The sequence below is a fragment of the Symphalangus syndactylus genome, chromosome 1, assembly GCF_028878055.3.
Source record: "Symphalangus syndactylus isolate Jambi chromosome 1, NHGRI_mSymSyn1-v2.1_pri, whole genome shotgun sequence".
Classification (NCBI taxonomy): domain Eukaryota; kingdom Metazoa; phylum Chordata; class Mammalia; order Primates; family Hylobatidae; genus Symphalangus; species Symphalangus syndactylus.
Genome location: NC_072423.2, coordinates 116,503,344 through 116,517,488, shown reverse-complemented (window position 1 = coordinate 116,517,488; position 14,145 = coordinate 116,503,344). Strand labels below are relative to the sequence as shown.

Here is a 14,145-nt window from a genome sequence, read left to right as displayed (position 1 = left end):
AAAACATTAACAAATACTTTTAGAGATCCATGTGACAGTAACTGAAAAGATGTAACACGCGATGGCTATTGGCATGTCTTCCAAACGCATAATTCGGCCTTTGTGGGTGGCGTTTTCAGTGTTGTGAGTGCACAGTTAGGGCCCCAGTAGGTAAGAATATATTTACATTGTGTGTTCTTTTATTTGGTTATAGCTTATGACAATATTTTTATTTTCTATATAATAGGTTAAAGGTTATTGAAAATGAATTGATACAGGCATCAACAAAGAAATTTTCTTTGGAGAAGTTATATAAAGAGCCCAGCATTTCTAGTATACAAATGGTGGATTGTTGTAAGAGACTTCTAGAACAATCACTGCCTTACCTACATGGGATGCACCTCTGCATTTCACATTTTTACTCTGTTATGCAAGATGGAGACCTTTGTATTCCTTGGAATTGGAAGAATGGAGAAGCCATTAAGTAACACAGAAATCTGTTTTATTTTTTTAAGAGATAAGAAAGGAACTTAAATTAAAAATATTTAAATCCACAATTTGATATAACAGTATTATTTACATATCATAAGAACAAAGTTTCTAACTGCTGCTTTAAAAGTAGACTTTTTAAAGAAAATTAATTTCTGCTAGGAAAGGTTTTATAGGCCAGGCGTGGTGGCTCATGCCTGCGGTCCCAACTACTTAGGGAGGCTAAGATAGGAGGATCACTTGAGCCCAGGAGGCCAAGGCTGCAGTGAGCCCAGATTGCACCATTGCCCTCTAGCCTGAGCAACAGAACAAGACCTTGTCTCAAAAAATAATAATAATAATTTAAAATAAATAACTAATAAAAAGATTTTATATCCCAGTCTTATGATGTTGGTTGGCAAGGCTAGATAAAAAGATGTTAGAATGAAAGAACATATTTTTAGTGACATGTAAATGAAGGATTCTACAATAGTCATATATTTTTATATGAATGAATGTTGGGTTGGGCTGGAAAGGTATGTGTGTGTAAATATAAAGGTCTCACATTCAGAGTATAGCTCTGAAATAATAGAACTCATGTCTACGATTCAACATACATCTGTATAGTTACATCTCATGTAAATATACACACACGTATTTTGCAGCCAGTAATTGACAGTTAATGTCCAAAACAGGTGATTGATAGGTAGCAAAAATTAGATAACCACCGATTTTGCCCAAGAGAAAGACTAGAAGGACTAAAAGCAGTTGAATGTATGGTACTGACATTGTCATAAGCAGTCTGATAACCAGTTTATTAAAACATGTGCATTAACAGAGAATTTAATTTTAAACTCATAATTTCTCCTATCCATTAAAATATTATAATTGTTGGTAGTATGAAACCAACAGGAAATGTTTTTGAATCATTTAGTGAGGTGACTCATTTGTTTCATGGGCAGACACTATCTGTTTCCCACAGAGCTCTAAGAAATAGAATCAAGTGTAAAATGGTTCAGACCATTCAGGATTTCTTGTCACTCTTCTCAACCCCGATCTTCCTGTTATTACTGATGTTTGAAACCCTCTCATTAGCCCCGGCCTGGTTAAAGCCCCTCAGAATCACCTCTCATTCATAGCAATACAATTCAACTCCAAGTGGTTGATGGTGTCCCCAGCACGGCCGAGAGACCTGATCTCTGGATTCAGTGCTTTTAGCTCTTCGAGTTTACTCTAAGATACCTTCGGGCTATATATATATATATTTTTTTTTTTTTTTGAGACAGAGTCTCGCTGTTGCCCGGGCAATATTTTTAACCAATCCAAAAGCTCTTCAGGTCATTTCTGAAGAGGACAAAGTGAATCCTGGCTTGGAACACCATTTTTGGGCTCTTGCTGCTGAATGAATCAGAAAGGAATTTTTTCTGAAGAGCATTAGAAAGTAAAGGAGATGTTAAAATAAGTTCTTGAAGTATGTTTTATATTTATCTAAAACACTGATTATTTTAAAAGTTTACATTCAAATGTGTATTCAAAAGAAGTACTGATTTGTAATTATTATAGTTTGTGTGTATCATCCCTTTTAACTGTGCCTAACAACTATACTTAAATTTTGTTTTCTAGTGTAACAAACAAATGTTTCCTATAAGATTTTCCAGAGCCAAATACTGGGAGTGAAAAATTCCTTAAGTGTTATATAAGAAAACATATCAGAAAATCAGTTTTGGATTATACCATTTCTAAAATATACTAATATAGAATCCTCTGTAATATGTTTTGAATTGGATTTTTTCTCAGAACTAATTGTTACATAATAAATAATACATCAACCAGATAACTGTTTTTTTCTTGTTACCCAACTGTTAGTAGTTTTAGAACTATTGCAGTTTAATAGGAAATGAGAAGAAATTGGTACTTGTATATGCCTGTTTGACTTCCTCTCCCACTCTAACATGAAAAAGAAAATTATGTCCCACCACTGAAAGCTGGCACAGGAGCAGGCCCCCCTCACTGTTTCTACGAAGTCTCAGGTGAGAAGTGGTCTCCAAAGGGACCTGAGCTCCAGCTCAGGGCTAGGCCTGTCCCAAGGGAGAAACAGGCCTGCACTCCTCTGCCCAGGCTGTCCTGGCAGGAAGGCATGTGTGTTTCCCTAGGACAGCTTCTTACCAGGCCCTACTTCTTCCTTTCTCTTAAAGGACTGCACCTCCAGGGGGCCTTCCTGAGCTAATGAGAGGGTGGTGGGCTTTCAGAAGTGGCCAGGTGAGACAAAAGGGACCAGGGCTGTCTCAAGGGCCAGCTCACCTTTGGCATCTCTAGGGAGTAAGTGTATATTCCAGGTAGAGGACCCTGGAGTTAACCCCCTCCAGCTCAGGTCACTGTCCCAGCAACCTGATGCCCCTGTGTCCGCCATACTAACTTGACCTTTTTCATGGAGTCTGCCGCCCCACCCCCAGCTGCCCTAGAGAATTCTGCCCAGGCTTCCCTGGAGCAAACGAAGCAGATCAAATCAGTCCCATGGAGACTGATGGGCCCCAAGGCTGCAGGCTCCTCTGTAGGGGACCATGGTCCTGGCAACCTCCCACTCACAGGCCAAGGTATAGGAGCCACAGAGGCATCCAGTGAGGCCTGGCAACTGGCTAACCAGGAAGTGCCTACCCTGTTCCAAGACCACACTCCTACCTGTGCCACCTGGCCAAAGATCCCAACCACGAGCCCTCTGACATGGCAGGGTCACAACAGGTCCCATCCCATGGGTGAAAATTGACCCCGACATGGAGTCCCAGTGGCCACAGATGTTAAGTGGCCCTGGGTGCAAGACCCACCCTCACTTGTCCTCAGTCTCCCCACCTATAAAAGGAGGCACCAAGGCATGTTCTTAGAGGTTCTCGCCACCCTGAGAAAATCTGTCCCGGGAAGCCAGACTGCTCCCATGGGTGGTCCTTGGCCAGCTTAAGTACCCCTTATTCCATAGCAGTTGGGCAAGAACAAGAAGAAAGAAATGGAGCAGCCAGTGCCCCAGACAGATGAGACCTGCATCGGTGCTGTGGGACCCTTCTTTTCCCAAGTCTCAGCTACTACAACCTGGTTCTCTTGACTGCTCAAAACCCTTCCCTCAGGCCAGGTGCAGTGGCTCACACCTGTAATCCCAACTACTTGAGAGGCTGAGACAGGAGAATCACTTGAACCCAGGAGGCAGAGGTTGCAGTGAGCCAATATTGCACCATTGCACTCCAGCCTGGGTGACACAGCAAGACTCAGTCTCAAAAACAAAACAAAACAAAACAAAACCCTTTCCCTCATGGGGAACTGTTATATGGAGTTTGTTTAGGGATTTTTTTCCCTAAGCTGACAGATATTACATATCAGGGGACTGAGGCCCAGACTAGGGAAGAGACTTGTCCAAGGCCCTTCTGCCTGCTGCAGGCAGGAGAGGTGAGATTAGAATCCAGGTGTCCCAGGGGCTGGACGGATCTGAGCAGGCAGAAGCACCCCCAGCTCTGGGCAAGCCCACCATGAGGTCAGCACCAGGTCTAGGGTCACCACCACGTGGGACCTCAGAGCAGCACTGCTCCATCTGGGAGGAGGGTAGGATCACAGCAGAGAAAGACACACAGGGACCCTAGATGTTCCCTGGGTGGCCAGGCATGTCAGTCCCGGCACGATGGTAGGAATGAATGAGCCAGCAGCTGAGAGGGCCTAACTTGCTTCTACAGAACTGCTGTGCAGATTGGGTCAGGGCGGCACCCTGCAGCTCTGCTCCCCACTGCTCCCATGGGAATCCTGGCAGGCCTCGCCCCTCACACCTCCCACCAGCTAAGCTGCTCAGGGAGCCTCATTCTCCCTCTGCTCCAGCCAGGGCACGGGGCGCCCTGGGACCACAAAGGTGCCTAGGAGTGTCATGCTCGGAGTGACGTTTGCACACCTCTGCCCCAAAGTGCCCACCACCAGCCTCAGCAACATAGTGAGACCCCTTCTCTATTAAAAATAAGAAAAATTAGCTAGGCATGGTGGCACATGCCTGTAATCCCAGCTACTAGGGAGGCTGAGGCAGGAGGATCACTTGAGCCCAGGAGGTCTAGGCTGCAGTGAGCTATGATTGCACCATTGCAGTCCAGCCTGGGCAACAGAGTGAGACCCTGTCTCAAAAAGTCCCCACCACGCCACTCATTCGGGAGAAAGTGGCTCAGCAGAATGTGCTGCCCAAACTGAAAGGGCCATCAGATTTTCACCCTCACAATCTTCAGGAGTGGGAGGCGGTCAGTTTTTCTTTTTCATTTTCTCATTTGTCACTACCACAGGCACTGGCCTAGACCTGTTGGCCGCCTACATGAGCCAGAGACTTCTAGGTCAGCAGGACAGCAGAGATGCCTCAGGAGGGGCTGTGTGATTGGGAGGCAGGGATAATCTGTGTAAGTGCCAGCCCTGGTGCCTCACGTTTATCCCTACCCAGAAGTGCAGGATTTTTTTTTTATTTTGGTTTTTTGTTTTTTTGTTTTTTTTGAGACAAGGTCTCCCTCTGTCACCCAGAATGGGGTGCAATGGCACGATCTCACCTCACTGCAACCTCTGCCTCCTGGGCTCAAGCAATCCTCCCACCTCAGCCTCCTGAGTAGCTCATACTACAGGTATATGCCACCACAGCCAGCTAATTTTTGTATTTTTAGTAGGGTCGGGGTCACTATGTTGGCCAGGCTGGCCTCAAACTCCTGGGCTCAAGCAATCCACCCGCCTTTGCCTCCCAAAATGCTGGGATTAGAGGTGAGAGCCCTATGTGCCCTGGCCACCCAGCTGGGCACATGAGGATGTCTCTGGCCTTATTTTTCCAGCATGTAGTAGGTTCTCAGCAAACATGTGAGACAGGTTCATTTGATCAGTGTGCCTGAGGGCTATGACAGGCTCCCAAGGGCCACTTGCCCTTGTCCATGAGGTTGGTATCCAAGTGACCCAAGTTCATGGGTTCTAACCCCCCCATTCCTGGACCTCCATCCATGTAGGTCACCGATGGGGACATTCAGGTCCAGGGAGCATGGCTCAGCATCAGGCCATCACTAAAGCAAACTCCAGCCCACAGGGACCTGGCACAAGATAGGAATAGGGGCCCTGCAGGTCAAAGGGGAGTCATGTCTTCTGGAGGCCCTTAACATCCTTTGTCGAGGACCCTCTGAATGTCTTCTCTTGGCTTGGTCCAGCAGGCATTGGAAGCCTCACTGGGGAAGGGTCATGGGAGGGTCACGGGCACCTTCAATTTCTAGCAGAGAACCCGGAAGTAAGTTTCCCTGCCCTGCGGAGTTCATTTTCGGGGGACAAGACCCACTTCCAAGCTGAGGGTGCTGATAGTCCTTAGGGCTAGCCCCTTAGGGGCTCCTGGTCCACTGTCCTGGTGCCCCTCCCTGGCCACCACCGGGCACCTGAACACCAACTTCCCAGCAAAGCCCCCACCCACAGCAAAGACCACTCCGAGGCCTGCCCACCGTAGGCCACAGGTGTTTGAAGGACAGGGACCAGATCAGGTTCCGGCCACACCAATATTTTCCTCCACCAGAGCCCCAGTGTCAAAGGAGCTGCTGGAGGGCCTGTTCAAGAAGAGTGTAGTGACAGAAGCCAAGGAGACTGTCCCCACCCCTCTCCATCCTGCTCCCTGCCCATCACTCCAGGCCTCCATGTCAACTCTGCCCCAGCTTCCCACCCTCTCTCCCCCACTCTATCTACCTGCGCAGATGGCCTGTCCCTGCAGATATCTACACCATCTCAGCCCTTGAGCGCTCCCCTGCCCACCCTTCACACTTTCAGAACTGCACTCCCTGCTCAAACACCTTCTGTGGCTCTCCAGGAAGGAAGAAACAGTCGTAGCTCCTCAATGGGTCTCTTAAAAGCCTCCCACTCACACCTCACCTCTTCCTGCCCATATCTGCAGCTGGACCTGCTGGGCCAGCTAGCGCCCTGACCTGCTCTGTTTCAGCTTCCCGCCTCCATAGCTTTGCTCAAGCTGTTCCTGCCCTCCAGGATGCCCTCCCCATGCCTCAGGACCCAGTGGCTCCTCCTGTGCCTCACCTTGGCCCTCAGAGCCAGGCATACAAACTCTGCAACTGCATCGCACGGAGCTCTGACCCAGGGGGACTTGTACTTGACTCCAGGCCTGCAAAGGAAAGCAAGAGGGAGCATTTCACATGGGAGAAGCCACTTGAGTGGCTGGGGGAGAGGCACAGAGCTGGGAAAGAGCAGATGTGAGAGCAGTCCTTGAGTCAGAAGGCACTAGAGATGGTGAGTGAGCAGATAAGGTGGCTGGGGACAGAGGACTGGGTCTCTCCCTGAACACCCCGTCCTTTAGCCACACCTGAAGACGCATACCCAGTAGCTGAGGGAGGAAGGGGAGGACAGCGCCTGGATGCCCCTGGACAGGAGAGTGCTTGGCTCAGGCCACTCCCAGTCCTGGTAAGAGTGTGTGGTCAGTAGGACCCTGTAGCCATCTGCAGCCTGGGAGGCCCTAGCAGGGCTTGCCCAGACTCTGCTTGCATGCCTGCAGTGATGGAGAGCTCACTCACTTACCAAGCAGCTCACAAGGTGGGGTGCAGCTCTGAACAAGCAAAACCTCTTCCGAATGGAACTGAAATCTGCCCCTGGGGCTCCCCACTGAGCTCTCCACTGACCCCACAGTCCCTGCGGGATAGCCCCTGCTAGACCCTGTGTCTCCTCCTCCAGACCTGGCAGTCTCAGGACACTCAGCTCTTCCCCAGGAATCACCTCCTTGGTGCACAACCCTCAGATGACCTTGATATGGATTGGCTGTGTCCCCACCCAAATCTCATCTTGAATTGTCACTCCCATAATCCCCATGTGTTGTGGGAGGGACCTGGTGGGAGATAATTGCCTCATGGGAGTGGTTCCCCCATACTGTTCTGTGGTAGTGAGTAAGTCTCACAAGATCTGATGGCTTTATAAGGGGTTCCCTTTTCACTTGGCTCTCACTCTCTCTTTGCCTGCCACCATGTAAGGTGTGCCTTTCCCCTTCCCCCATGATTGTGAGGCCTCCCCAGCCACGTGGAACTGTGAGTCCATTAAACATCTTGTAAATTACCCAGTCTTTGGTATGTCTTTATCAGCAGTGTGAAAACAGACTAATACAGACCTGGAACCCCCTCACCCTTCCCTCATCTCTGCCCCAAACAGGCCACCACCCCCTGACACAAATTCTGCCTGGGAGACATGAAAACCTGAGATTTGGGCTTTACTCAAAACATCACCCTATCAGAGCCACAATGCAGCAAGTTCAGCTCACCTGAGTGGGATCTCAGAACAAACCTCCAAGGAGCAAGTCAGCTGAATGCATAGCCTGGGCACCCTCCCTGCCCAGGCCTGACAGCTTTTGTCTCTATGGTCTGTGATCCCCAAGGACACCTGACTCCCAAGATCCCCCCAATTCCCACTCCTGCCACTGGGGGCAGAATGTGAATTCCATGACCAAATAGCCCCTCTCCTCACAGTTGTGTGGCTTAGAGTCTCTCCACCTCTGACCCTCCATCTCCTCATCTTTCAGGGAGTGGAAGAATGAGATCACCCACAGATCCCTACTCATCCCACTTCCATCCCCCCTACTCTTTCCCTACCACACACACAAACATATCCTGGCCTGGGGTGAAGTTACTGATTTTATTAACTGCAAGACCCCCGTCACCCAACACAGGGCACCAAGCCCACGTGAAGGGGGGGCCACACCCACTGTCGGTTGCCTTTCCGGATTAGAGACTCTGAGAGCTCAAACTGGTAACTGTCTTGGAAATGGGCAACAAGGCCAACTTTGATAGGAAACTGCTGCCCAGGTTTTTTCATACATCCACTGTCAGCAGAAGTGGCCCTGCCAGGCCACAGGGCAGAGCATGGTGGCTCGTCCAGGGGATTTGTTGCCCTGGAGACTCTGCTGGTGTACATTGAGCCCTGATCCCCACCCCAGGGTGAACTCAGATTCCTGCTGCAGGCTGGGCTTGTATCTCTCTGGGCATCTCTATGACACTTGCTGGGCTCTTGTGGGTTGGAGGAGCATGAGGCTTAAGAGCCCATGCCAGGTTAGGATTGGAGGCCCTGGTCCCAGTCACCCTGCCCGAGAGACCCACAGCCCCTGCCCTGGCAACCTTTCCCTCCAAGGCCCGGGGCCCAGATGACCTTGCAGGCTCCGGCCCTCCCTCTGCCCTCCAGCCTGGCCTGCTCTCCATTGTTTGCTGGCCATGTTGCCACGCACAAGTGGATGTCCTGGAACACCTCGTGAGTGCCCACCAGCAGTGACACCAAGGACTTCATCAAGGCCACCCTGCAAGGGGCACAGGGAGTGCACACCAGTCCTCCTGCCCACCCTGTGGAGCTGATGGGCCCTGCCCTCTGCCACCCTCAGAAGCAGCCAGGCCCTCGGGATCAGCTGACCCCAGCCTGGGGCTGACCTCCATGCTACCTCGTGTTCCCAGTGTTTGTCACAGCCTGTAGGTTGAGCAGGCTTGACAGACTGGCTTGCTCACTCCCATATTGTGCAGGGAGGGAAACTGAGGCCAAGGTAGGCAGAATCCTGCCGACGTCACAGGATGTAGTGGCTGCAGATTTGAGGTTGGATCCCAGGCCCCTGCCCCCAGCTCAGAGAACTCTCAGAAGGGTCAGGGTCCTCCATGGGCCCATTTCCTGGAATAACATAGAAGCCCTAGTCGGAAAGAGACGCGGAGCCACACCCTAACCTTTGACCTCTGACCTGCCCTACCTAGGATGAAAGGCTCTGGAGGCCTGGGTCCGGCCAAGAATCAGATGAGACCTGGGAGCCGCCTGGGTGTGATGATTCCAGGGCTGGGCTGGTGCAGCCTGCTGAGGGGCAGGGGAGGGTGTTTCTCCACCAGGACTCTGTGGTTAGACACCCATGAGCCAGGAGCACCAGGGTCTCCTCTTTTAGGTAGCTCTGTTCTTCCTCGCCCTCAGAAGTCCACTTCCTTGGTACCCAGCAACTCAAGCTTCTCGTAGCAGGGCACAGTGCTCCACTGGCAAAGCCAAGGATGCACCGCAAGGCTGGCTAAGGCTCAGAGATGCTGGCCGGGCTGACACGTCCAATTCTGGCCGCACCTACCTGACGTTGCTCTGCATGCCCCACTCCTCTTTAGTGTTCCTGATGTACTTAAGGCCATCCTGATGACACATTTCACCTGGAGCTGCTCCGGTACAACTTGGAGCCACCTAGCACCTGTTCAGAGACACTAGTGGGGCTTCTCCAGCAGCTCCTCAAACCAGGTCACTCTGTGTGCCCAGGCCAGGTCTGTGTCCTTCCCCCAGGATGCACTCCTGTACCCCCGAGGCTTCCTCCAGCCCTCAGCCGGCCTGATCAAGGAGGGCCAGGTCTGTGACGGGGCTGCTTCCCACACTGCCTGAGTCACTCCATGCCTGGAGGGCTGAAAGGCAGTACCCAGAGAAAACACAGAGCTGGGGATGGGGGTGACCCTACCTAAAAGTGTGGTGTCCACTGCTGGCTTCCTCCAGCCTCAGGCTGTCTCAAAAGGGAGCTCCACGCAGGGTCCCAGCCCCTCCCTGCCCTGAGTGCTGTCCTCAAGCCCAGGAGGCCCCAGGCTGTGCCCCAGGGACACTGGGCCTGCAGGTCCGTCATCCTGGCTTGTTCCCATCCCCACCCAAGGAGGTCTCCTGGCTCCAACTGGAAACTAAACATATTGCTTTGACACCAATGTCAGAAGCCCAAAGAATTAAGAGTAAAATACCAAGACGGCTTGGTATTTTAAAGGAAGGTAAAGGAAGCTCTAGGAAACGTTATGTCAAAATCTAAGTAAAATTTTACTGGGTTTGAAAGCACTGGACATGTTCCTGTGAGACCTGTGGGGTGAGTCCTGTGCTTCTGGGGAAGGCAGATGGGGCCAGGCAGATGCAGCCTGCAGAGCCTGGCCACGGGTGGCTCAGGAAGGTGCTTAAAGAGTGTAGCCAGACAAATTTCCTTAAGATTCAAAAAGAAAACCAGTTATTCCCAGTAAGGACATTTTTCAGCTTGCAGGTGAAGGCCCAGAGTGCAGAAGGGCTGAGAGGAGAGGTCGAGACCAGTGGCTGAGGGGCTGGTCCCAGGGGCCCGAGTACGGGCGGAGTCACTCCTGGTGATGAGATGATGACAGGGGTTGCTGAGAATGGTGGGGGGCTCCTCGCTCCTCCGGCTTTGGCCTGGCCCCAGGTTGGTGCAGATGGGCAGGGTTTTCTTGGGCCTGAGTCTTTCAGAGAAGCCTTAGATGGAGGTGCAGGGGCAGGCCTCTGTGCAGGCGGGCCCTGGGGACTGCAAGGAGCCCCCTGCATACTCCTGGGCTGAGATGGGGGCTTCTGTTGTGGGCTCTCAGGAGAAACAGCAGGTGCATCTGCCTTCTGCGGGGGGTAGGTGATTTCTCCGCTTATCTCGTTCACCCAGAAAAACATGTCTAGAGGTTCCTGCCCCTGTCCAAACTGACCTCTAGACATACCTAAAAGGGAGAAAAGTGAGGCAACACAGGTGGGCCTTCCAGCCTCCATATGTCGGGTGGAGGGTCAGGGGGAACTGCCAGGGCCTGGGCTTCCCTCAGCCTGAACCTCTCACCAGGGGACTCACTCTCTGTCCCGGAGCACCAAGCCTTCCTGGGACAGGCACAGGCCTAACTGGAGGCTCCGGATGAATTCTAGGGTCATTTTCTTCTTAAATGGTCTTTTCAAAATATTTTCATCTTAACCAAGTATACTAAGTATACTTTACGTCCTGACCTAGTTCAGAGATGTGTGTGTATACTAATAATTTCATGGAATGTAAATAGTTATGTACAATAGTCTCTGATATCTTCAGTTCTTTTTATGTAATTAAATCTACTACATTCCTTAAGAAAATGCTGATTGCCGTTCGAATTCATTTTGTAAGGAAAGCAGCAATGATGAACCATAGCTTGAAAAACACAGTCTTCAATTAAGAGAAGGATGGAGAATCTGATACAAAAGAAGACCAAAAAAATCACTCTGGCAAATTTTACACAAACATGACCATGTGTGGTCAGCAGAATGGTCCCCCAAAGATGGCCCTGCCCTAATCCTTGGAACCCACAACTGTGTTTCATTATATGTCAAAAGGGACTTTGCAGATGTAATTAAAATTATGGATCTTAAACTAGAAATATTATCCTGGATTATGCAAGTGGCCCAATCTAATCACTCGAGCCCTAAAAAGCAGACAGCTTTCTCTGACTGGCATCACAGAGATGCAGCAGCAGGGGAAGTGAGAGAGATTCTAAGCATGAGAAGGACTCAACCCACAGTTGCTGGCTTGACAATGGAAAGGGCTTACTGGAAATTGTGTCAACAAAACAAGCTTGGAAGTGGATGTTCCCCAGTGCTCCCAATAAAAGCTGGAGGTAGACAAAACCTTGATGTTAATCTTGGGAGACCCTAAACAGAGCCATGCTTTCTGACTTAGGGACTTCAGTGGTATGAGATAATAAATGGGTGTTGCGGCTGGTTCGATGGTTCATACCTGTTATCCCAACACTGGGAGGTGGGAGGATTGCTTAAGCCCAGGAGTTCTAGACCAGCTTGGGCAACATAGGGAGAACTCATCCCTACAAATAATAATAATAAGAAGAAGAAGAATAGAAATAAATTAGCTAGGTGTGGTGGCATCCACCTGTGGTCCTAGCTACTCAAGAGGCTGAAGTGGGAGAATTGCTTGAGCCCGGGGTGGTCAAGGCTGCAGTGAGCTGAGATTGTACCATACGCTCCATCCAGCCTGGATGTCAGAGGGAGACCTCATCTCTAAATAAATTAATAAATAAATAATAAATAAATGGATGTTGTATCAAGCAGCCATACCTGTGGTCATTTGTAAGAATAAGTCATTTCCTGGTCAGGTGCAGTGGCTCACACCTGTAATCCCAGCACTTTGGAACGCCAAGGCGAGTGTATCATGAGGTCTGGAGATTGAGACCATCCTGGCAAACACGGTGAAACCCGTCTCTACTACAAAAAAATTAGCCAGGTGTGGTGGCGGGGGCCTGTAGTCCCAGTTACTTGGGAGGCTGAGGCAGGAGAATGGCGTGAACCTGGGAGGTGGAGCTGGCAGTGAGCCGAGATCACGCCACTGCACTCCAGCCTGGGTGACTCTTCCTACTTTCTTTCCATCAAATTCTTTCACCTTCTTTAGAACGGACACAATGACTGTCAATCCTGAGAAACTTCAAGGTGGGCTACCTAGAATATCAACCAGCTGAATCAGAAGCTGATCCTGACACCTGCGTCCTACAGGAAGTTCTGATTTGCTCAGGCAGAGAGGATTTCCCCAGCATCCCCTGGTGGCCACAAGGCACACAAGTCAGCACAACCTGCAGGGAACCCCTGATTCAGGGTGGTTGGAAACAGGGGGTTTGGGGGCTCAACAGTTAGAGGCTGGCCAGGAGCTATGGAACCGGATAGGTATAAAGGATTTGAAGCTTACCTGTCGGAAGGTTCTGGGGAGGAGTCTGTGGAGGGAGCTTCAGAGAGCAGGAGGAGCATTAGAATTCTGGGCCCCCTGCAATCTAATCTTTGTTGTGTAATGCCGCCCTATCCCAGCCTAGCTTCTGCCTGGCGATCTCAGATCCCTGCAGGGAAGCTCCCCACTCATCCCTGCGCCGTCCTCGCTGTCACAGTGCCTGATGCCCCCAACCTGGAAGTGTGCCTGCCATTGCCTTTCCCTACCTGATTTCCAGCATCCCATCACATGGCTCCAAAAACAACATCGGGGTTTTTTTCTAGAGCCCAAATTTACAAACAAGGGCAATGTCCTCTGACAGGGCTGGTTTGTGTTCAGTATAATGGTAGCCAGGGCTACCTGGATTAGGAACATCTTGTGATCCGCTCCTTACTCCCCTGGGTCTGGCTTGCTGAGCCTCACACCCTCTTCACACCCTGGTCTCCGTGAGAATTAGATGCAGCTCCCCATGTCACCAGCTGCTTACTGGGACCGCCCAGCCCAGGCCCACCTTGAATCCTCACCAGGTTCCCCACTCTGTGGACTCAGCGGCTGCTGTGTGTCCCATGGAGCCAGCCCATGGTGCTGGCAGAAGATAGAACAGTCGTCCTCCTGGACTGGCCCCAGGTCACCCAAGCAGGCTTTTCTCCTCTCCTCACCTGCCTGATGGTGCCCACCCGATGTGGGGCAGTCCATAGGGCTGCTGGAGCTGAGTGAGAAATGAATCCCTTCCCAGCCCCCAGGGGTTTGCCCAGCAGCCTTTCCCCATTGGTTCTAGTAGCCTTGGGCCTTCCCAGAGACTGCTGCAGGCCTGTCCGTAGCTTGAGGCCATTGCTAAGGTGAAGGAGAAGGCTCTGTCCCCTCTTCCCTCCCTGGCTCAGCTCGCCTGCTCCGGCACTGTGCTTGGTGAGGCCGGGTGTGCTTCCTCCCTTCCTCCCCAGGGCCTCTCCACCTCGGTCCACACAGGGGCGGTTTCCCCAGGAAACTCTAACTCACTCCATTACCTTCCCCCAGCTGATCTTGGAAACCCCCTTGCTGTGAATATTGGCAAGCTTAAGAGCTTATTGCTCCCACCATGGCGTCCAGCTCTTGATCAGTGTGCTCTGAGGGCTTTGTCTTCCAAGCCTTGGACAACCCTGAATGCCGGTTAGTCTTTGGCTGGCTCCAAGACGCAGTGTCACACAAGTACCACCCTGTGGACATGCTGAAGTTCCCATGGAGTC

General features: G+C 51.0%; 2 protein-coding genes across 9 annotated transcripts in view; one reads left to right on the top strand and one right to left on the bottom strand.

Annotated features, from left to right (window-relative positions):
• Nucleotides 1-2,281, top strand: part of TCAIM (T cell activation inhibitor, mitochondrial) — a 67,194-nt gene extending 64,913 nt beyond the window's left edge. For all 8 annotated transcript variants that reach the window (XM_055280832.2, XM_063611196.1, XM_055280841.2 and 5 more), the window contains one exon: nt 227-2,281. In XM_055280832.2, the coding sequence (XP_055136807.1) occupies nt 227-467 (241 nt within the window). In that variant the 3' untranslated portion in view covers nt 468-2,281. The remainder of the gene's footprint in view (nt 1-226) is intronic.
• A 7,954-nt stretch (nt 2,282-10,235) lies between these two features.
• LOC129483439 (uncharacterized) lies at nt 10,236-13,618 on the bottom strand. The gene is made up of 2 exons (XM_063639020.1): nt 13,447-13,618; nt 10,236-10,919 (listed from the first exon to the last, which is right to left on the bottom strand). Exons 1-2 carry the CDS (start codon nt 13,616-13,618, stop codon nt 10,420-10,422), a joined length of 672 nt encoding a protein of 223 aa, XP_063495090.1. The 3' UTR covers nt 10,236-10,419.
• Nucleotides 13,619-14,145: the final 527 nt, after the last annotated feature.

Excerpts from the sequence above, each read along its gene's own strand:
- LOC129483439 (XM_063639020.1), bottom strand. The coding sequence starts at position 13,618 with ATGGACTGCCCCACATCGGGTGGGCACCATCAGGCAGGTGAGGAGAGG. Across the intron at positions 10,920-13,446 it reads TCCACAGAGTGGGGAACCTG|GTATGTCTAGAGGTCAGTTT; the intron begins GTGAGGATTCAA and ends TCTCCCTTTTAG.